Source organism: Oryx dammah, unplaced genomic scaffold, assembly GCF_014754425.2.
Source record: "Oryx dammah isolate SB20612 unplaced genomic scaffold, SCBI_Odam_1.1 HiC_scaffold_24, whole genome shotgun sequence".
In the NCBI taxonomy this organism is placed as follows: Eukaryota; Metazoa; Chordata; class Mammalia; order Artiodactyla; family Bovidae; genus Oryx; species Oryx dammah.
The window spans coordinates 84815352-84836029 of NW_024070208.1; the positions used below are offsets into that span (position 1 = coordinate 84815352).

Sequence of the window (20678 nt, forward strand, 5' to 3'; positions counted from 1 at the left end):
TGGGTGAGAGGCCGGGCGGGGGCCGCGGGCTCGGGGGCCGCCGGCGGAGGGGCGGCGGTGGGGGGCCCGGGGGCGGGGGCTCGGGGGCGCCGTCCGTCCCGGGCGCGCCGGCTGCGGGGGGCCCCCGCTTCTGGGGTCCGTTGGCGGAGACTGGGCTGCTCAGCGCTGCGGTTCGAGCCCTCACCTTGGGGCTCCGGTGGTCGCGGAAGCCGCGAGCGGCTGCAGCCGAGACGAGGGCGGCGCGGGCCTCGGTCCCCGCGGGGCACAGGGCGGGCCGGCGACCCCGGCCTCGGGAGCCCGTCCTGCGGGCTTTACCCTTGGCCCTGCGGGCCGGCACGGAGCGCTGCCCTGTGTTCTGACGCCGCTCGCTCGCTGGGCGTTCTCGTTAGGTTGTAACGACCTCGCCACCCCGGGGAGCTTCGGGGAGCCCGCGGTGGACAAAGGGCCTGGGCGTCACAGTGGACGTGTTCGTCTCTGGCGAGGCGGCGTCGGAAGAGCGGCGTGTGTGCGACTCCGGAGCCGTGCGTGGCTGCGGGTGTTTTCTCCGCTGAGGGATTTTGCGCTCATGTTTTCGTCCTAACGAGAGAGACCGTGTTGACTTGAACGGGAAGCACTGCCTGGTTTCTTTGACGTTAGGGCTGTTGAGAACACTCGCTGTGGCACTTTCTCTCCTGGTCCGCATGGCGCGGGAAGAGGAAAGTGCTAGGACCTGAAAAGTGCTAGCGGAGCGCCCTAGAGCTCAGCCGACACAGAGGCACCTTCCACCCCTTCCTCCTGGGAATTCCGGACATCTGCTCTGAAATCCTGTTGCTGGTGACAGAATGAATCTTGGTTTCAGGTTCTTGCTTTGCCTGTTGCTGTAAAGTGCATTCTTTGAGCTGCAAGACCAGCCGCAAGGGGTGACCTTATTCCAGCAGCAACCTGGAGCCTTGCTCTCCCTGGCAGGTGTCCGGAGTTAGCTGAGGAGCTGCTGGGACGAGTCCTGTCGTGTCAGGACGGCTGGCGTTTCTTTCTTAGAAAAGCTTGCCTGCGTTACGAGTTTATTATTGTTTCATGTTTTACAAACTAACCTGATGAGAAAAGTCCGTAACTCCCCTACATGGGTGGCTTGGAGTATCGTGCGTATAATTACTTCTTTGATAGCTGTTTTGTCATGTCTTTTAAGTTTTATGTTTGATTAAAAATCCATTTTTTAAAAAAGGTTTGTTAAGAGCTTGGATTTGGATCTGTTTAAAGTAATGTTTAATACACAACTTCACCAAAAAGCATTTTTCTAAAGATGTTTCTGAGTTCTAAATTACAAAGTCATCCTGCCTTAATAACTAGAAATTTAAGTTCCGTTTGAAAACTTTGTAGAAAGCTAGGCAAGTGTGAACTGAAACTTTTTGATACATAGATCATTATGTAATGGGACTCTTGACCGTTGATGTCACCAGGATGACCTTCCTCTTTCAAAATGATGAACTGTTGCTTACAAAATAGGGGGGAAAATTTTTTTAAACTGATACTGTTACTCTCGATTGTGGGAGTTTGTCAGTTACCCAGGTTGGGGATCGAATTCTTCACTAGGTTTGAAGTTAAAGTGTTTTCGGTCCATAATTTCGAATTCATATTGTTAGATCCATGCCAGGCTGTGGTAGTCCTTTGCTTGTGCATCCGGAAGCCTTGACTCCATGCGTGGATGACCTAAACTACTTCTGAAGCGTCTGTTCAGCTGTGTTGTGATTTTTTCATGCCTGTATCTTCCTTATCCTACAGCCTGTCTTGGCTTCACACATTAAGTGCTCACGACCTACATGAAGAGTCGTCCAGTTTGACAGCAGTGCCCCCTAGCAGAACATGCATGTCAGCTGTTTGGAAATGTACACAGTCGTCTTAGAGGCTGTGCTTCTGTGTGAGGAATGGCTCCTCGGTCTGTCTTTTTCTTCTTTTAAGTCTTCATACATGATTATGTATCACTGATGATAAAAAGATTTGATCTTAGGTTTAAAAGAATTGATCTTAGATTAGAAAGTGATTTCTTTAAAAAGTTAATGAAGAATTTATTGACTTGTTCCTCCAGGTGGCAATCTCTTTCACATCTCAAGTGAGTATGTCGTAATCTGGAACATCATCATTGCTCACTGAGTGTTGGAGAGAGAGTGTTCAGGTGTGGTGAGCTTGGCAGCACGTGTCTGAGTCAGCAGGCCCAGTCCCAGGTTGGCTCTGCACTGTCGTGCCAGTGTGAGGACCTGGGCACGGTGGTCAGCTCCCCATCTGTGAAAGGGAGTCCTCATGGTGTCTACCTGTTAAAATGGTCCCAGTAGCTCAGTTCCCTGCAAAGCCCAGCTCAGGTGCTTGTTAAATGCAACGCTGGCCTGACGGTCTGCGTCAGGTGGCGCGGGTTCGGTGATGAGCTGGGCAGGTGAAGCCTTGTGGTGCTGAGCACGTCGGTAGTAGCAGCGCGCTCTGAAGGCCCCGGCCCTGTTCTCAGCGCTGCGCTTGCTCCAGCTAACTTGATGCTCTGACGGCTCTTGCGTCGGCTCATTTTCACTTTACAGGTGCCTAAACTGAGGGTTTGGTGGTTCCTCCGAGCCCAGCTCATCGGGCCAGGAGTGGCAGAGGACTCTCTTCAAGACTGAGCTCTCACCTCAGGCAGGCGTGTTCCCACAGCTTGTTTTAGAGACTGGAATGTCTCCAGATGGGAGTTATCTGAAGGAATAAGGTGCTTACTCCTCACAGGACCCTGGAGAGAGGATGGTGGCGAGTCCTGAGTGAAGGGCTGCTCGTGGTGCAGGTTCTGACCTTCAGGAGGGACACTCCTCAAGTTACTGAAACATTCTGACTTGAGAAAGTGGTATTTTCATAGAGTTAAAAAGAAACTTCTGATCGTTCGCATACACGCATTCTCTTATAATTTTATGTTATGAAGCTGTTGCAGACATTTTTCCCTTGACCAAAATTGGCTTGTGGTTTCTTGTTTTCACTGAAAATTTTCTGGCCCTCTTCAGAATACATGTGGGTCTCTAGCGCTGCTGAAGGCTGTTTGAAGTTTTAGTAATATTTCTTTGTTGTTCTTTGAAAGCTCAGGTCCTCAGCATGTTTACTAAATGAGGGAATTATATGATTGAAAAGTTATCTAATGTGAAGTGTTTTCTAGTGAAGGGTTTTGAATCAGTAGGAAGCGTTGGGTGATTTAAGGAACTCTTACAGGAGAGCGGCTTGGTAGGAGCTGATGAGGGAGGCAGCGGCCTGACCTGCTGAGCCCGTGGAGCGCGTGGTGACCCGTGGCTCCGCAGCCAGGCCGGGCCGCCCAGGCCTGGGGCGTCCGTGGGCGCTGGGCGCTGTTCGGTGTCCAGGGTCTGCCCGCCTTTGGTGCCCGGGCTTTGCTTCTGCTGCTGGACCTGCGTTTGCCTGGCTGGCGTCTCAGCGGCTCTTGTGCGTTTCCCCTGTCGCTCTCGGAGGCGTCTTTAAAACCTTCACTGTGTCAGAAGCGAATCGTGGGTTTTCTCTCCTTGTGAAAAAGCAGTATTCGTTTGTTGGAAATGATTTTAGTGTCATCTTACTTGAGTGTTCTGAGGAGTCGCTTAAAAATCTGTGAATCGACACAGACAGGAATGTCCTTGATGCCCTAGTTGGCTTCGTCCTTGTATAGCAGCTTTTCTCTGTGGTTCCAGCCTGATGTTTCTTCTACCCGAGGCTTACAGGTGGAGTGTGGGGATTCTGTCTGTTCTCCCCGCTTTAGGCCTAAGTAATAGTTTCTCTGAGGATTTTGTCTGGTGCCAGTCGCGAGGAGGAGTGAACGGGGTTCACTGGAGCCGCAGGGGCCACGTGTGGGGAGCCAGCTGCTGCCCGCGGAGTGCGCCTGGGTCGCCTCCACCCTTAGCGCGGTCGGAGGCAGGCGTGTCCCGTCCTGGCGAAGGGTGGGCAGGGGCCTGTGCTGCAGAAGCACGGAGCTGTGTGTCTTGGCACATGGCCACACCTGTGCTGGCTGAAAGCTGCTTGGGTTTAGAAGGGTCAGGACATCTATCCTGCCCCTCTGTGAGGGCACCAGGTGCTGAAGTGCACGGCTGTAAACCTACCTTTGTGCCCGATCGGATGCACTTGTTGCTAAGCTGCCTGCTCGGGCTGTGGCCCGTCGCCCGGGCTCAGCCGTGCTCATGCCCAGGCTGGAGGCCCCGAGACAGCTCTTGCTGCCCTTCCCTCGGGCGCTTGGCAGCACCTGCAGAGGCGGTGTGGGGTCCGGAGGCCGCACAGCCAAGTCCAGAGCCAGTGGACTTAGTGTGTTTTGAGGCCCTTCTGGAAGTGGGTGAAGAGCTCTGATCTAGGGTCTGGCTTTTCCTGCTCTCTCAGCAGGTAGGTCAGGCAGCTCTTGAGCTGCAACGTGGGTCTACCATTTGTGTAGAATGTCAGCGTTTCGTTCCAAGGTTCAAGTCCTTCCTCCAGCACCCTGCCCCACCTCCCAGAGGTCCTCTGAGGAACCAGCGTGAGGCCGCCTGGGCCTGGGCTGACCCCAGCTTGGCACACAGAGGGGGCGGCTTTCGAGAGGACAGTGTCACAGTGGGGCGGGGGGACAGAGCCCTGTGGGCCCAGCACGTCTCGGTCTTTGTCGCAGTTAAGCAGCTTTCCCAGTAACAGCCATGCTGCTGCAACTGTAAGCCACGGACACTTTCAAAAAGTCAATGGGGGTTTCTCTGTTTGGGAGTCAGCAGGCCTCGTGCACGGCGCATCGTCAGTGTTTGTGGTGAAGGATGGCAACGGGACCGCCTGCATCATGGCCGACTTCTCTGCTACCTTCCTGACCAGCTACGACACCAGGAGTGGGCCCCAGGTAGGAGAGCCCGGGCCTCCGCACCGGCTGTGTGCACGCAATGGGCCTGCTTAACTCCTTGACACGTGTGTGTACCGTGTCACACACTGCGGTGTCCCTCGGTGCCTGGGTGGCCTGTGCACGCTGGGGCTGCAGTCACACAGGCCGGCGTGAGCTCTGCTTAACTCCTCGACAGGTGTGTGTACCGTGTCACGCACTGCGGTGTCCCTCGGTGCCTGGGTGGCCTGTGCACGCTGGGGCTGCAGTCACAGAGGCCGGCGTGAGCTCTGCTTGCGCAGTCTCACTTTGAGCCCTTCCCAGTCTCCCTCACAGTCGTATTCTGCCGTCACAACGCAGGGCTTCGCCATGTTAGCCACACTGACTCGCTCGCCCATCACCTGTAGCTGAGCTCTCATGCTCTGTTTACGCCTGGTGTGCAGCTCTGTGAATATGGCCTTTTTGGATCTGTTGCTTTTGCTTTAGATGAACTGTTGACGCTGCAGGAATCACACGTGCTGGTTTGACTAGGACGTCCCTGGCGGTTTTGTTAAGACAACACCGCGCTTCTGCAGAGTGAGGACTGCTTGCTGCTGTCCAAGGTCCCTGACCAATGAGCAGCGTTTCTCTGTTTTTTGTGCCGTGCTTAGTCGCGTCCAACTCTCTGCGACCCCGTGGACTGTAGCCCGCCAGGCTCCTCCGTCCATGGTGTTCTCCAGACAGGAACACCGGAGCGGGAGCCACTCCCCCTCCCCAGCCCTCTGCTGGTTCTTCCTCCCTTAATTGTTAATTGCCTGTTTGTGGGCTTTGCACTGCTTCCATTTACGTTTGCTCTTGTAAACACGTCCTTCTTTCAGATTTTGCTGTCAGTGCTTTATTGAAGCTCTGTTTTTCCTTACCCATCCCCATGTCCATGGCATGCCGTCTGCTGGCCCCTGGAGAGCAGTGGGGGCCCAGGACTGCCAGGAGGACAAGTGGGTCCTTTGGAGGCCCCTGGATACGCCAGCTGCCTGGACTCCTCTTGATGTAGATGATGTTTGTCAGACAGAAGGGAGCTCTGCAGGCTTTGTCCATGGAGATGTCTCTCATCGTAAAGATTCGTCCGGGCACCTTTTAATTTCTACTTGGCGTTTTTTGGGTTGGAATTTTTGAGTATTGTTTCATCATATGTTAATCGTGTTACGCAAGTGGGACCATCTGTCTGCAGTGCTGTGACTTCCCACTTCACGAGACGCGCCTTTGCCATGGCGCGGTCTGTCTGCAGGACAGCTTCCCGTGAGCCACTTGCTCAGCTCAGCCCGTGGAGATGGGCTGTGCTGGTTTTGTAGTTGCCGTTTTGCTTATCATAGTTCACTCAAACAGTTCCGCAGTAAACTTCACCTTCTCTTTGTTTAGAGAGACGTGTTGTTTAAATAAGCTTTGTAGCAGTCACGAAGGTCTCAGAGTACCAGCTCATCCTGGAGTCTAGCATGAATCATTTCATTTTACATGATAGCTTTATTTTCGTTCTTGTGTGAAGTAAAGTTACATCAGTGAAGCAAATGTTAGTAACTAGGTCATCCTTATCTTACACTTGAATTACTTTTTGGTCTGTGACTTGACATAAAATACCTTGTCTTTTGTTTTTATGACAAATGGATGCATTGATGGTGGCCTCTGAGGTGGAGATGGTCTGGGTTCCGAGCTGTAGTGGTTTCTGAACCCTGTAGTGAGTAACCCACCATCGTGTTGGTTCCAGAACAAGTCCTTTGACCTGCCGGCTGGTGCGGAAGTGTCAAACAGCAGCTCTTGTGGCAAAGAGAAAGCTTCTGACTCCAGGCTCGTGATCTCTTTTGGAAGAGGCCACACGCTGACCCTCACTTTCACCAGAAACGCAACACGCTACAAGGTCCAGCTGATGCGCTTTGCGTATAACTTATCAGACACAGACACTTTCCCCAATTCGAGCTCCACAGGTAAGACCCAGAGTGGACCGGTGATGAGGTGGAGAGAGCTGGGTTGGGAAAATCTAAACTGCTTTTAAGCGAGCAGTTCAAGGGGTTAAGAAGTGATTTTTTAAAATATAGGAGTCAAGACTGTGGAGTCGGCGACTGACATCAAGGCCGACATCAATAAGACGTACCGGTGTGTGAGTGAGACCCAGGTCTACATGGGCAGCGTGACGGTCACACTCCGAGACGTTGCCATCCAGGCCTACCTGTCCAGCAGCAACTTCAGCAGAGAGGGTGAGGACCCTGCCGGGGCCCCAGCCCCCACTGTGGGGAAGGTGCCCTCCTCCCTGAGGGTGGGTTCAAGCAGGGTCCAGGGCAAAGCAGGCGGACCCTCTGCCTTTGTCGTGGCGTGGATGGGCTCGGGCGGCAGTCTCCACACACAGGCCTCGCCCACCACAGTCCCGCTCAGGCAGGCGGGCCCAGGGTGCCACTCAGGAAGACCGCGTCCTCCTCCTGTGAGATGAGAGTGCTGGCCTCTCGGGGGGCCTGGGGGCCCAGGGGTCTGCAGAGAGTATGCTGGGCACCGCACAGCCTGCTGTCTACTGCTGACTCCCCACATCCCGCTGCTCAGCTCAGAGGTCCCCATCACTGCCTGGGGGAGGGTGGCATCCCCCCACCCTGCTCCGTGTGCCAGCCTTGCCTGGCGGCTCAGAGTGGCTGAGTTCTGGGCTGCATGGCAACCCTGTGGCCCTCCTTGTGGCTGGCAGCAGGCCTGGGCCCTCCTGTTTCCAGGGCTGCGAGGCCTTCTGGGCTCTGCACAGCCAACAAACGAAGGTTGCTGTTTATCAGAAATTTCATGTTAAAAAAAAATCCAAGAATGTTTCACAACAGGTGAAAGTAAGGCTTCCGTGCCTGTGACTGAGCTTTTGTGGGAGTAGCCACGGGCCCTTGCCCTTCCACTCCCGCACTCACGTAGCAGAGCCAGGAGGGCCCCGGCACCCACGGCCACCACCCATAGCAGCCACCGCCTGGCCCTCCTCAGAGGAGGCCGGCCTGCCTGCCCCTGACCCCACGGGCACGCTAGTGGCAGGGCAGGGGCTGAGGGAAGCCCCATGTGACTGGGGAACGTGTGGTTAGAGGCCCAGTCACAGGGCTGAGGGGCAGGTCCTGAGGCCGCCATGTGGCCCCAGTCAGGCCAGCCTGGAGGGTCCTGGCTGCTCCTAGGGCAGCGAGCGCGTGAGGCATGGGTGCGACCCGGGGTCCAGGCGCTTGGGGGCACCCGAGGCAGCGGGTCACGTGCTCTTAGGAGCCTGGGTTTGCAGTTAGCAGCTGAGCGTGGGCCTCAGCAGAGGGAAGCAGCAGGGACCTGAGAGGCCAGGCCGGGCGGCGGCGTCTGGTCCCCTGACCTGCCCGGCCTGGACACGCCTCACTCGATGGCAGCCTCCTGCTTCTGAGGCCTCGGAATGCGGGCCCAGAGGCTGATGTTGCTGGTAAGGTGGACAGCTGCCTTGTTTTCAGAGGACTGGTCTCAGAGCAGTTTTAGGGTCAGAGCAGCATGGTAGAGGCTGCAGGTTCTGTACATAGCCTGGTCCCCATGCAGGGGCCACCCCCTCTGTCAGCGGCCACGTGGCGGTCTCTCTCCACGGAGGTGTGGCATGGGCGTGAGGCCCCGCCGCCAGCCTGCTGCACAGGCCTCTCTCCCCGCTGGGGTCACCGGGCCCACCTGTGGCCCCCTCGTCCGCCAGGGGCGGCCTGCTGCCTGCCCCACCTGCGCTGAATGGGCCTGCCCTGCCCGCCCCGCCCGGGCCTGTGGCAGTTGTGACCTGGGCACGAGCCTCAGCTCCGTGCCTGACGCGCGGGGCTACCCCTGCTGCCTCCGGGGCACACGGGGCCGGTGCCAGCCTGCGGCGCGTGTCCACTGTCCCCACCTGGCCTGGGCGCTCCTGCCGTTCTGCTGCTGCCTTGGGGCCGTGTCCAGCGCGGCACACAGGCGCTCGGACAGCGTGTGTGAACTGCCACCGTTTAAAATGGCCTTGGAGACACTGTCCCAACAGCATAGGACACAGCTGAGGTTTTGTTCCTGGCCTCATGGGAGGTTTGTTCTGCTGGAGAGGATATTCTTGTGGGCAAGGGGCCGCTGAGGCCCGAGGGCTCCAGGAGCAGGAGGAGCTAGGAGTGCAGGCAGGGTTTGGGCAGCCAAGCGCCTGCCAGGCCAGGGGCAGCCCGCTCCCGCCCAGCATTTCCGGAGCCCCCCTCCCCGGAGCATGAGCACACTCACCCCACTGTCCCCGCAGAGACGCGCTGTGAACAGGACCTGCCCACTCCGACCGCGCCACCCCAGCCCGCGCCCACCCCAGCTCCCGCGAGCCCTGTGGTGTTCAGGTACAATGTTTCTGGCAGCAACGGGACCTGCTTGCTGGCCAGCATGGGGCTGCAGCTGAACGTCACCTACAGGACAGTCGACAACCAGGTGGGCCGGCCAGAGCCCTGCTCCCTGTGCTGGGTCCTGGGCGGGTTGTGGGTGGTGTGTCCTGCGGCGCTCGGCTGGACCCCCGTCCACCCAGGCCGCTGTCCTGAGGCTGCAGAGCCTGGAGCTGCCATCTCTTCAGGGCAGGTGTGTCAGCCCTGAGAGGGGGCAGGCTCTCCAAGTGTCCACCAGGTACTCAGGGGTCTCGGCTCATCCTCGGAGATGACAGTCGCCCTGAGGCCAAGGGTCTGGGGTGGCGTTGAGAGACGGAGGCCTGCCCCTCCTGCAGGGATGAGAGCCGGGGAAGGCTGCCAGAAGTATCAGCCACCGTCTGCATCCAGCGGTCTTCCCCTGTGTGGACTTGTATCTTTCCTTCTGGTTTGTTCTGTGAACAGGCCTTGAAGCCACTGCCTCCTGGCCACCTCTGCCTCCGTCTGCTCACAGCCCGGGGCCTGGCAGGAGGGGAGCTGACCTTTTGCTCTTCTTACAGACAGTGAACAGAGAGCTCAACGTGAACCCCAACAAGACCACCTTCGGGGGGAAGTGCTCCACCACGCTGGCGACTCTGTCGCTGCACAGTGAGAACCTCCTGCTCCTGGTGCTCCAGTTCGTGATGGTGAGGGCCCCCCCACTCCCCAGTCTGTGGGACCCCTGGCCCTCTAGCCCACGTCCATCAGCAGAAACCTCCCTGTACCTGGGAGCGCTGTGGGGGCCGGGGTCCTGCCCGGGACGAGTCCAGTCAGCAGGAGACTGGGGACGCACAGACTCAGCCCTGGTGGACGCGCGTGCCTCACTCTGCAGTGGGCTGCTGCGCTTAAAGCTTTCCCGGAAAGTTCAGGGTTGGCTTTTGGGGAGCGCGGCTCCTTCAGCCCCTATCCTGGCAGGCTCTGGCTCTGGGCAGGGACTGTAAGGAGCCGACTGGAGCTCTGTTCCCGAGATGACAGGTTGCCTTCTCACTCCCGAGCGCCGTGTGGTCTCCTCCTGTGGCTGGGGGCGCCGGCAGTCACCGTCACCAGTGGGCGACCCCCAGCCTGATGGGGACCGTGTGCTTGTCGTCTTCTCTAGAACGAGAGCTCCAGCAGGGTTTTCCTTCAAGGAGTCCAGCTAAACCTGACTCTGCCCGACGCCAAAGGTGAGACCCCCACCCCCACCCCACCCCACCCCACGTGCCCTGCAGGTCCCCGGGGCGCTCACCCCTCTGCCTTTGCAGAGGGCAGCTTCACGGCCACCAACAGCTCGCTGAGGGCGCTGCAGGCCACCGCGGGGAACTCGTACAAGTGCAACGCCGAGCAGCGCCTGCAGGTCACCAGCACCTTCTCACTCAACATGTTCCGAGTGTGGGTGCAGGCCTTCCGTGTGGACGGGGACAAGTTTGGGCCTGGTGAGTAGACGGGGCGGGGCGGTCAGGAGCAGGGCCCCCGGCGTCCTCTGCCTGCGCCCCGACTCCGTGGGGCCAGCCCGGCCGCGGTGCTCCCACCACCCTCCGAGCAGGGCTGGGGAGGCCTCCGGGCGAGAGCCGTGGGCGCAGCGGGACGAGCCGGCCGTCCGTCTGTCCTGCAGTGGAGGAGTGCCAGCTGGACGAGAACAGCATGCTGATCCCGATCGCTGTGGGCGGCGCCCTGGCGGGGCTGGTCCTCATCGTGCTCCTCGCCTACCTGATTGGCCGGAAGAGGAGCCACGCCGGCTACCAGACCATCTAGCTGCAGGCGCCGCCCCGGCCGCTTCCCTGGGCTTAGCTCACTGTCGGGGGCACTTCCTTGCAAACTGGTTTTCAAGTCTGCTTTATCCAACGTGAAGTTCATCTGGCAACACTTACTATGCACAAGAGAGTAACTATGGAAATGATGGTGTTAATTTTGCTAACTGGGTTAACTATTTTGCTAACTGGTTAAACGTTAATATTCACCAAAGTAGGACTTTAAGGGGGTGGGGGGTAAGAGCTTTTCTAAATGGGCACAGGCTCCACTTTGGTTTGGCTTCTTGAGACCCTGGCATTGGGGCTTTTCCCTCAGACGTAAGCCTCACAGAGGGAGGGTCTGGTCCAAGGCTTTGGTGAAGGCAGCGGCCGCGTGGTGAGCGTGGAGGGCGAGACACAGACCTGGCTCCTCAGTTCAACCTCGGCGCCCGGCCCGGCCCCCAAGCCTCAGGGCGCCCGGCACTGGGTCCTGGGCCCCACGCGCTGCCTCTTGAGAGCTGGCACTTTTTAAACTAGAAACATGGATCTTCTTTTTACTTCTCTGTAAAGGGGTTCTCCGTTTTCTGTTGGCGGTTCGGGTGACCCTCTGTCCACGCCGTGTACAGTAGTCGCTCAGCTCTGCCCGTCACTCGCAGCTCAGCGGGCTGTGTGCCAAGGGTCTCCTCTGGGACGCGATGCCGTAACGATGCTAATAAAACGTCTTGTCTGTCTGGGTTTCCTCTTGCTTTTGTTGGCTCCCGTGAGAGGTGGCAGGTGAGCTGGGTCAGCAGGTCAGCTTGGGGGGCTGCCCCAAGACCAGCGACTAAAGAAAGGCAGTCTCCGGTTAAGACACAGCAGGGGAGCCCACTTTCTGGGGACAGGTCTCTGTGGAAGATGGTTCCTTACCCCGTCCTACGAATTGGTGACGAAGGAGGGCTGCTCAGGCCCGAGTAGGCAGAGGCTGGCCTCAGGGGCGAGGCTGAGGGCAGCCTGTGTGTGGGTGGCCCCGGGCAGTGGCCCCTTAATGGGCAGGGCAGGGCCGGGCCCGGCTGCCCCGCAGCAGAGCTCCCAACACGCCTGTCTCCCCGGGGTGGGCAGCACCGGGTTGAGCTGAGCAGAGCCCAGTAGCTCCTGTCTGCAGGGTCAGCCTCCACAGGATAGTGGGGTTTGGAGCCCCTGCCGGGGGACGTGCCCCTTGAGGTGCCACTGGTTGGCTCCCAGGAAGGTGAGCCTGTCAGCTGGTCTCCCAGGAAATGCCCTTGTTCCCCCACCCCTGCCTGTGTCCCCTGTCCCCACGTCCTGTGCAGGGCACAGCCTGCCTGGGTGGGGGCTTCTCACCAGAGGCGGCATCTCCAGAGGTAGGGAGACGGGGTTGGGGCCTTCAGCCCTAAAGGGAGCGGTCTCGTTGGGGTACCTTCTCCCCCGGGGGTCAGGGATGACAGCCCAGACCTGACTTGCAGCCCCTCAATCTTACACCTGGTTTACACGTCGCTTGTGTAACAATTTCAAAAAGTCATTTGTAAACATTAGATTGCAGGCTCACAAGAGCTGGTGTAATGAACACAAACACACGTCAACGTTTTATACACGTCAGCGTCCCAGGTAAAAATATATATTTAGAAAGAGCACGACAGCTCGCAGGGAAGAGCGCAGGACAGCTGCTTGCTTGGCAGTGACCGCACCAGCCGGAGGCCGGCTCAAGGCCTCAGCCCTGCGCCAGCAGCTGCGCCCTGCAGCGCTCCCGCAGCCGGGCGATGCTGGCCCTGGACAGGCTCCCGGGCTCCGAGAAGACTCTCTGCAACAGAAACGGGTTCATTTAGACCTTCCCAGCTCCTGGTGCTGGCCGGGCTGAGGCCAGCGGTCAGTGAGCAGAGGAAGGTCACTTGTGTCCTTCAGATGCGACAAAACTGATCGAAGCTAGTGACAGAGCTCCAGCCTCAGAACGGACGCCTGTGCAGGGCGAGGAGAGCCCTCCCCCTCTGCCCGGAGGACGAGGACGAGGGGAGCCCATCCCACTCCCCGGAGGATGAGGGCAAGAGCAGCCCTTCCGTCCTCTAGGATGAGGATGAGGGCAAGAGCAGCCCTTCTGTCCTCCAGGATGAGGTCGAGGGTGAGGGGAGCCCTTCACCCCCAGGAGGATGAGGGCAAGGGGAGCCCTCCACCCTTTCCCGGAGGACGAGTGTGAGGGGAGCCCATCCCACCCCCTGGAGGACGAGGACGAGGGGAGCAGAGGAGAGCTTACTGCAGGGTTGAGCAAGAACAGGCCGCTGGTGCCCCCTAAGCGCCCCCAGGGACTTCACAAAGTGCTCTGAGGACCATGGAGGGGGGTCCCGAGGTGTGCGTGCAGCTGGCCCAGCTCTGAATGGCAGGCCTCAGGCTGGGCCACGTCTTGGGTTTCAGCCGCTGCAAAGCTCAGGAAAGTGCCTGAGACAGGACGTCTGGGACACGGGCTCCTGCCTGCTTACACTCGGGTCACTTTTAAAATGCTGAATCCAGTCCGTGAAGGAAACATCTGATTCTGAAGTCAGAGGCCCTGAGCCACTGGAATTAAAATTGGGTAACGTCCCGTTTCCACTCCTTTACTGGTTTTGTGCGCGTGTGCTACACACCATTTATGCCTGAGCCACTCAAGGTGTGGGCCAAGGGTCAGCTCTGTGCCCTCGGGGTCACCTTCCAGCTGCTCCTCTCCCAGCCCCTGCGCCCCCAGCACCCCTTCCATCTCTATAAACCTGATTCCTCGAGGGGCCTTGCGTTAGTGGAGTCGGTTTTTGTCCTCTCGTGACAATCACTGAACATGATGTCTCCAGGTTCCTCCAGGGTGGAGCGGGCGTCAGGCTCTCCCTCCCTTTTAAGGCCGAGTGAAAGCCCATCCTGTGGGTGGGCCACACTGGTCCCCACGCACTCACGTGGCCTTGCAGGCTGTGTCCACGCTGCGGCTGCTGAGACTGCGGGGAGTGTGCACGGGCAGCCCTCCCGGGGCCCCTGCTTCCCCTTCCTTTTGGGAATACAGCAGTGGGTCGGCTGCGTCAGACAGCAGCTCTCTGTTCAGCTTGAGGAGCCTCCACACTCTTCCACAGTGGCTGCACCGTTTTACACGCCTCCCAACGGAGCACCAGGATTCCCTGTTCACACGCTCACTCACAGTCGCTGTCTGTGGTCTTCTGGGTGACAGCCGTTCTGACACGAGTGAGGTGTCATGGTTTTGACCTGCGTTTCCCCGGTGATGAGGGAAGGGGAGCACCCTTTCGTGTACCTACTGGCTAGCTGTGTGTCTTTGGACAACTGTCTCCTCAGGTCCTCTGCCCGTTTTTAGACGGAACTCCTCAGCTCTGTCCAGCCGAGGTCTCCGTGTGTCTGGACGTGGCCTGCACACACGCTCTTCAGTTCGGGGGGGGGGTTACGGGGGGGTCATCTTGTCATCCACCACTGCTCCCTCTGCTGCACAGAAGCTTTCAGGCCCCATGTGGCCCATTTGCTATTTTTGCTTTCCTCACCTGTGCTGAGTTCTGACCCTGTAACTGCTGACTCTCCTAGCAGCTCTGAAACCTACTTGGGGCCTAAGAGAGACTAGACTTGAGAAGCGGAAGCAGGAAGGGACTCAGACTTGTTTCCAGTAAGAGAGAAACTGCCTGACAACAAGGAGGGAAGGTGCCTGGGGGCCGAGGGGGACCCTGGGAGCCAGCCCCGGGCGACTCGGGGGCCGGAGAACAGACTCTTTGAGGGCTCAGCTGACCTCCTCCCATTACGGTGCTCCTAGCTTCCACGAGGATCTAGGAGATTCTACATGTTCCGGGACAGGACTTGGGAGCGCTCCGATGCATAGGCTGCAGTGTTGCAAAACACAGACGCAAGTTTGTAGAGACCCCGAGGAAGCAAGCCCAGGGTCGCTCCCCATCGGCGTGCAGCGGGCGGCCACACCTGCCGCGCGCAAGGACACATTTCTTTACGCAGCACTTTTTCTGCCGTGTGGGGAGACGCTCCCCCCGCCTCACCCTCTGCGATCCTCTTGCATCCACTCAGCTCACAGGGCCCAGAGCACATCCGGGCCAGACCACCAGCCGCCCCACCGTGGACACGCAGCCGTCAGGGACAGGCAGGCAGGCCGCCTGCCCTCACTGGGCATCCGCGGCACCCAGGAGCCCCCCCCCCCCCCGCTCCTCCTCGGAAGCGACGTGCTGAGCCCAGGAGCCAGACCCCAAAGCCACACGGTCTGAGTGTCTGCACTGCAGTCCAGCAGAGGCTGGGCCGTGGGGCTGTGGGCGGCGTGGGCCGGGCTGGGCTCCCGTGGGGACGGCAGGCTCCCTTCTCAGAGGCAACCATGCCTGGCCCAGGGCTGCAGCCACACGAGCAGTAAGGCCCCCTGAATCCCTGGGCCGAGGGGCTGGTTCTGAGGAAACCAGGTGCAGGAGGCTCGGAGGCTGCCAGCCTGGGGGCGGCAGGCACGCCACCAGCGTCGCACAGGGCGGCTGAGGGCGCGACGGGCCAGGCCAGGCGTTGGGGTCAGTGGCCCCCTCCAGCCCCCTAAACCCGGCCCGCCCTGCCCCAAGGGCCTGTGGGACACAGCACCCGGGCCATCAACTCAGGTGGGCTGTCTACACAGCCTGCACCAGGCCTGGAACCCAGCGGCGGGGAACAGACAGGTGTGACGCCCCCAGGGCGGGAGAGGAGGCAACGGGGAGGGCTGAGGAGGGTGGGCCCGGCGTCGATGGGGACGTCAGGGAGGCCCAGGAGAAGCCAAGGAGCAGGCCTGACGGGCTCAGGTGGGGTCCCAGGTGGCACCCCCGCCGACAGCCGACGGCATGGGGGGCACGGGGTGAGCACACCGGTCTCCCGGGGGCCCAGCATGGCTGGCACCCACCTGCATGAAGCCGTGGCACTCAGTGACAAAGCGGCCCCTGGTGATCTCCTTGAGCTTCTCACAGAGGTCGGGGGCGCTGGTGGCCTCCAGGATGGAGGCCTGGTGATGCTTGAGGAGGGTCAGCGCCACCCGGAAGATGATTTTGGACCCCTCGCTGAACAGGCAGTCCCAGACACGCAGCACCGTCTGCGGAGGGAGCGGCGGGTCAGTGCACAGCCGTGCCGCTGGCCCCGGGCCCAGCTAGGCGCCCTCACCTCCACGGGCAGGACGTCCACGAACAGGCAGATGAACCAGCGGGACGCGACCAGGGTCCACAGCACGCCGTGGCCGTCCATCAGCGCTGCCACCGCCGGCAGCTTCGTCCGCACCAGCTCCCCAAGCACCTCCTGGTCCGTCTTCAGGCCCAGCATCGAGGGGCTGTAGTAATCTGCTGTGGGGGCGAGGGGGCAGGGATGAGGGTCTCACAGCTGGACAGCTGCAACCTGCGTGCCTCCCGAGCCAGGCAGTGGTGGGACCCCCGGGACCCTTTCCAGAGGACCGCCCAGCCAGAGTGGGAGCCGGGCCAGCGAGTGGACAGTGAGGCCCCTGCTGGTACCCGTCACGCCCGCCGCCCTTCTGCCTCTTGAAATGGACGCGCTCTTGCCGAGGAACTTTGCAGCCTGTTGTGGAGGATCACCCTAACGGTGTATTTGACCTGATGCTGGAACTTTGCTATGAAAGCTCAGTAAGCAATCTGTGTGATAAAGTTTGCCATCCACCGCGGCAAAGGGAAAGACATTCTCGCTAAGTATTTTCGTTAAAACAGAATCATTACGAGCGCTGACACGACAGTCACATCACCGGTTTTCAGGCCGTGCACGCGCTGAACTGAGCCCAAGGCTGGAGAAGCTGCTGGGTCATTAACACCTGCGGCCTGGGGCGCCCCTCCCCGCCATGCCCCCTGCCCCCACAGCCCCTCCCCGCCTGGCCGCAAGTCCAGCCCGCCGTCCCCTCTGCCCCTGACCAGGGGTGCCCAGTCTGGCCCCGGAGGCGGGAAGGGGGGCGGCTCAGAGTGGCTCAGCGGGGCAGACGAGCGGATTTGCAGAGCGCGAGCTCAGCACGTTCTCACTTTGGCTACAGAGGCTTACGGCAGCTCCCGTAAGAGTCAAGGTCACCCCCCAAAGCTCGAGCCGGTCGCTGGAGGGTCACTGAAACTCTTCCTGCCGTGAACATGGACAAACCCCGATGGCCAGCCCCACCTGCGGGGTCCCGTCTGTGCACAGAGGCTGAGAAACTTCTCAGGCCTCTCCCAGGGCCCCCCTTTGCACACAGCCTGGAGGTGTCAGCCCGAGGTCGGGGGGATGAGCGCGGCTGCAGGGCCCCAGGACAAGCCCCGCCGCCTGCCCTGGGCCTCGCTGTCCAGCCGCGGTGGGGGAGCCACCTTCTTCCCGTGTCGCAGGACAAACAGGTGGGACCAGCTCTTCGGGACACGGACGCTTTTGTTTGTTAAGGGACGGACTCCTCCCGGTGTGACATCCCAGACGCCGCCCCAGGCCCTGACGTGGTGGGGGGCGCAGGCTCAGGAGTCGGAGGACAGACGGGTCCCTGGAGGAAGAGGCTCAGGCATAACTCTTCTGATGTAAGACGAGCCATTTTAGGTCTGGGCCATCCTGTGATCTAGGCCTTTGCAGAAAGGTCTCCGTCGCTAGAGGTTTTGTGGTTTTCAGTCGCAGAGTCGTGTCCGACTCTGTGCGGCCCCATGGACTGCAGCCCACCAGGCTCCTCTGTCCATGGGATTCTCTGGGCAAGAACACTGGAGTGAGCTGCCACTTCCTTCTCCAGGGGACCTTCTTGATCCAGGGATTGAACTCGTGTCTCCTGGTCTCCTGCACTGGCAAGTATATTCTTTACCACTGAGCCACCCGGGAAACCCAGGTACAGATTTTAAGCGAACAAAAGGTCAACACACACAGCTACAGCCAGGCCGGGGTGACGACTGCCCCCCAGCAGAGACGACCCGTCAGTGCAGACTACCAGCTCTGTTTCTAAGGTAAGGACGAGCCCGCAGCACCGTCTTGAGCCGTTCCAGAACTCCAACCCCCTGGAGCGCTCGACCAGCAGGTCGCAGGGAAGTCAAGGGCCGGCGATGCTGACCCCTGCTGCCCTTGGGCTGCGGGCCTGGGCCCAGGTCCATGCTGATCCTCCCGCCCCCAGCCCCAGCAGGACGGCGCTCGGACGCTTAGGTTAACATGACTGTTTGCTGCGGGGGTGGGGGGTCACTGGCCCGGGAGAGACCCCCGCACTCCCGTGAGGATCCTTCCTCCCGCCCCCAGCCTGGCCTGTCTCTGGGCTCCTCACCCACTGCCGGGCGAGCCCAGTTTCAGAGAAACAGCGTGGCTGTGCGTGAGAGGCTAGGCTTCTGCCAACTGGGGACGAGAGGGAAGCGTGAGGGCCTGCAGGGGCTTGTCTGAGCGGCTGACAAGCAACAGATGAAACTCCGACACTGATGCCACGCCGGGGGTGGCAGAGCCTGGGGGGCCGGCACGGCAGCCCGGGACCCCGCCATCTCCACCTCGTTAGCGTTGCACTCTCCCCGCCTCTGCTTCGACTCGACGGCTCTGAATCGGGGTGTCATGGGCCCTGGGGGGCGGCCTCCGGTGGCCGCACCCACGCCGCTGACGCCCAGCTTCGTTCAGCGCTCGCCTCGCCCCAACTCGGGACCACGCAGGTCTCCTATTTTGTAAACTGCCTGTCAGGCCTCTTCTTCACCTTTTCTGTCGACCTGTATCCACCTAGACTTTTAGGAATTCTTTACACATTAATTCTCTGGATCCCTTTTTACTCTGCAGACTACGTCTTGTGTCAAAATCAGTTTTTAATTTTAACATAATTAAAATGATCAATCGTGTCTTTCATGCTTCCTGAATTTTGTTCAAGGATTTTTTTCCTACTCTGGAATCATACTGTTCTCTGACTCGTTTCGAGTTTCAAAGGTTTGCTTTTTCATACGTCTAGAATCTACCTGGAATTGAATTAAGGGTCTAGTTTTGTTTTCTTCCCTATAGACAATCAACTGTCACAGAATGATGCTTTAACAGTCATTTCCTCGATACAACTCACGTACCGAGCACAACAGATGGACGGGCCTGATTATCCCTCGCTAACCTAGCGCCTGTCACCGCACCTAACGCAGCTCCAGCACCCTCCCCTCCAGACTTCCCCGGCGCCCAGTGGCAAAGAACCCGCCCGCAGTGCAGGACGCCCTGGTTTGATCCCTGGGTCGGGAAGATCCCCTGGAGAGGGGCACAGCGACCCACTCCAGCACTCTCGCCTGGAGTGCAGAGGAGCCTGGTGGGCTCCAGCCCCCGGGGTCACAGAGTCAGGCAGGACTGGGGGGCTGGACAACAGCACCACTCCTCTCTCCAGCCCTCCCGGCTTGGCCCTGCCAGTGACCCTTCCACCTGATTCCTTAATCTATGGATTAATCCACCCACATGTTGAGCCATGCATTTAAAGAAATGCTACTCTATAAGCATTGCTCAGCTCCGGGTGCTGACGTCAGGATTATTCCAATGAGCTCTGGGTTCGTGTTCTTCCTGAGATCAGTCTGCACCACAGGAAGGCTACACCAGCTTCACAGCTCATCTGTCTCTGTTTTTTAGAAACTGGGAATTACCTGTCCGTTCGAGCTTTCCTGAGACGCTTTTCTCTGCATCTGGCCTCTCAGGGGTCCTGTTCCAGCTCTGCTGGCCTGTATGCCCCCACCGTCCCTCCGTCTCCTCGCCGTACTCAAGCTCTCTTGCGGCTCTCAGGAGTCCCTGCAGCGGCTCCCATCCCGCGCCCTTCCCACTTCTAGATTCCTCCCCCCCTCGTTTCTTTATCAGTCTTGTCAGACGCCTGTGTATTTCAACAGTTTTCCCAAAGAACCAGCTTCTGTCTCAGCTCAGCTTTCTATCGTGTCATTCCTTGCCACTAACTTCCACTCCGTGTATGTGCTTGCACACCTGTGTGCACGCAAACGCAGAGCAAGAAGCTGGAAACGCACACACACCCCGCTGAGCACAGGCAGCGAGCATGCGAGGGACGGGGACCCTTGAGGAGAGCAGCCACGGCTCGCCCTCCGTCCCCGCTGCAGTCTCGGAACTTCTGGGAGGAGGATGTATCTGTGCAACTTTGGTGTAACAAAGACAGAAGCAGCTAAACACAGGATGAGCATGTGCGGAAGTGACCTAGCTTGTGCACCCAGGGGCCCGAGGACTCACACAGCCCTGCCCACCCCCAGCAGAATGAGACGGCGGCCCCTCCCCCCAGCCCTGCCCGCTCATCTGGAGGTTTCCTTTTGTTTTTGAAGCAAGACCCATTTCGCTGTACTGACCGAATCTAATGACTACTGGAAACGACACGTTCTGACTTTAAGTCTCTGTGAGGAACCACTGGGTTGGGGGGCACCTGGAGCCTCGCTTCTCCGTTTCTCGCGGCCAGCCCTTCCCAGCCCCCACCTGTTTCTCTCACTTGCTGTCGCTGCCAGGCTTTTAGGCTTTGTTCCCTGAAGTTCCCCAAATTCCCAAGCGTCACCTGGAAGGGGTCCCGGTGGGAACCTCCATCGGAATCTGGTCTCTGACACAACTGAGCAAACGGCTCAGTGGCGTCCAGGCTGAGACACAGCGCTGCCCGCGGGGTGGGGGTGGCGGGGGAGAAGTCGCCGCTCCGCTGGGCCCCCACATCTTGGGAGCGTCTCAGCTCGACTCAACTGCAGGAAGACTGTCAACCTCAGCTCTCAAATGACGCCTTATGCTTCGTCACGCTCGGACTTGTCAGCAGCATCGTTACGGCAACCCCAGAGATCAAGTCACTCTTACCGCAGGACTCTGCGCACCTGGGAGTATTCTGCCCACCAGGGCGTCCAACAGCCAGAAGGCTTCCTCCTCACTCTCAGTCACCAGGATCAGACACCCCGCGACGAAGTTCAGCCCCTGCAATCA

General features: G+C 59.4%; 2 protein-coding genes across 2 annotated transcripts in view; one reads left to right on the forward strand and one right to left on the reverse strand.

Annotated features, from left to right (window-relative positions):
* The first annotated feature begins 680 nt into the window (after positions 1-680).
* On the forward strand, positions 681-11592 carry LAMP1 (lysosomal associated membrane protein 1). The gene is made up of 9 exons (XM_040267283.1): positions 681-699; positions 4458-4810; positions 6525-6741; positions 6853-7011; positions 9012-9187; positions 9675-9800; positions 10250-10316; positions 10395-10565; positions 10745-11592. The coding sequence occupies exons 1-9, from the start codon at positions 681-683 to the stop codon at positions 10882-10884; spliced, it is 1428 nt and encodes a 475-aa protein (XP_040123217.1). The 3' UTR covers positions 10885-11592.
* Positions 11593-12372: 780 nt separating this feature from the next.
* GRTP1 (growth hormone regulated TBC protein 1) overlaps positions 12373-20678 on the reverse strand; it is a 29529-nt gene continuing 21223 nt past the window's right edge. Inside the window, exons 9-12 of the mRNA XM_040267284.1 lie at positions 20573-20669; positions 15972-16147; positions 15718-15903; positions 12373-12654 (exon numbers count right to left, since the gene is read on the reverse strand). Coding sequence (XP_040123218.1) covers positions 12565-12654; positions 15718-15903; positions 15972-16147; positions 20573-20669 — 549 coding nt within the window. The 3' untranslated portion in view covers positions 12373-12564. The remainder of the gene's footprint in view (positions 12655-15717; positions 15904-15971; positions 16148-20572; positions 20670-20678) is intronic.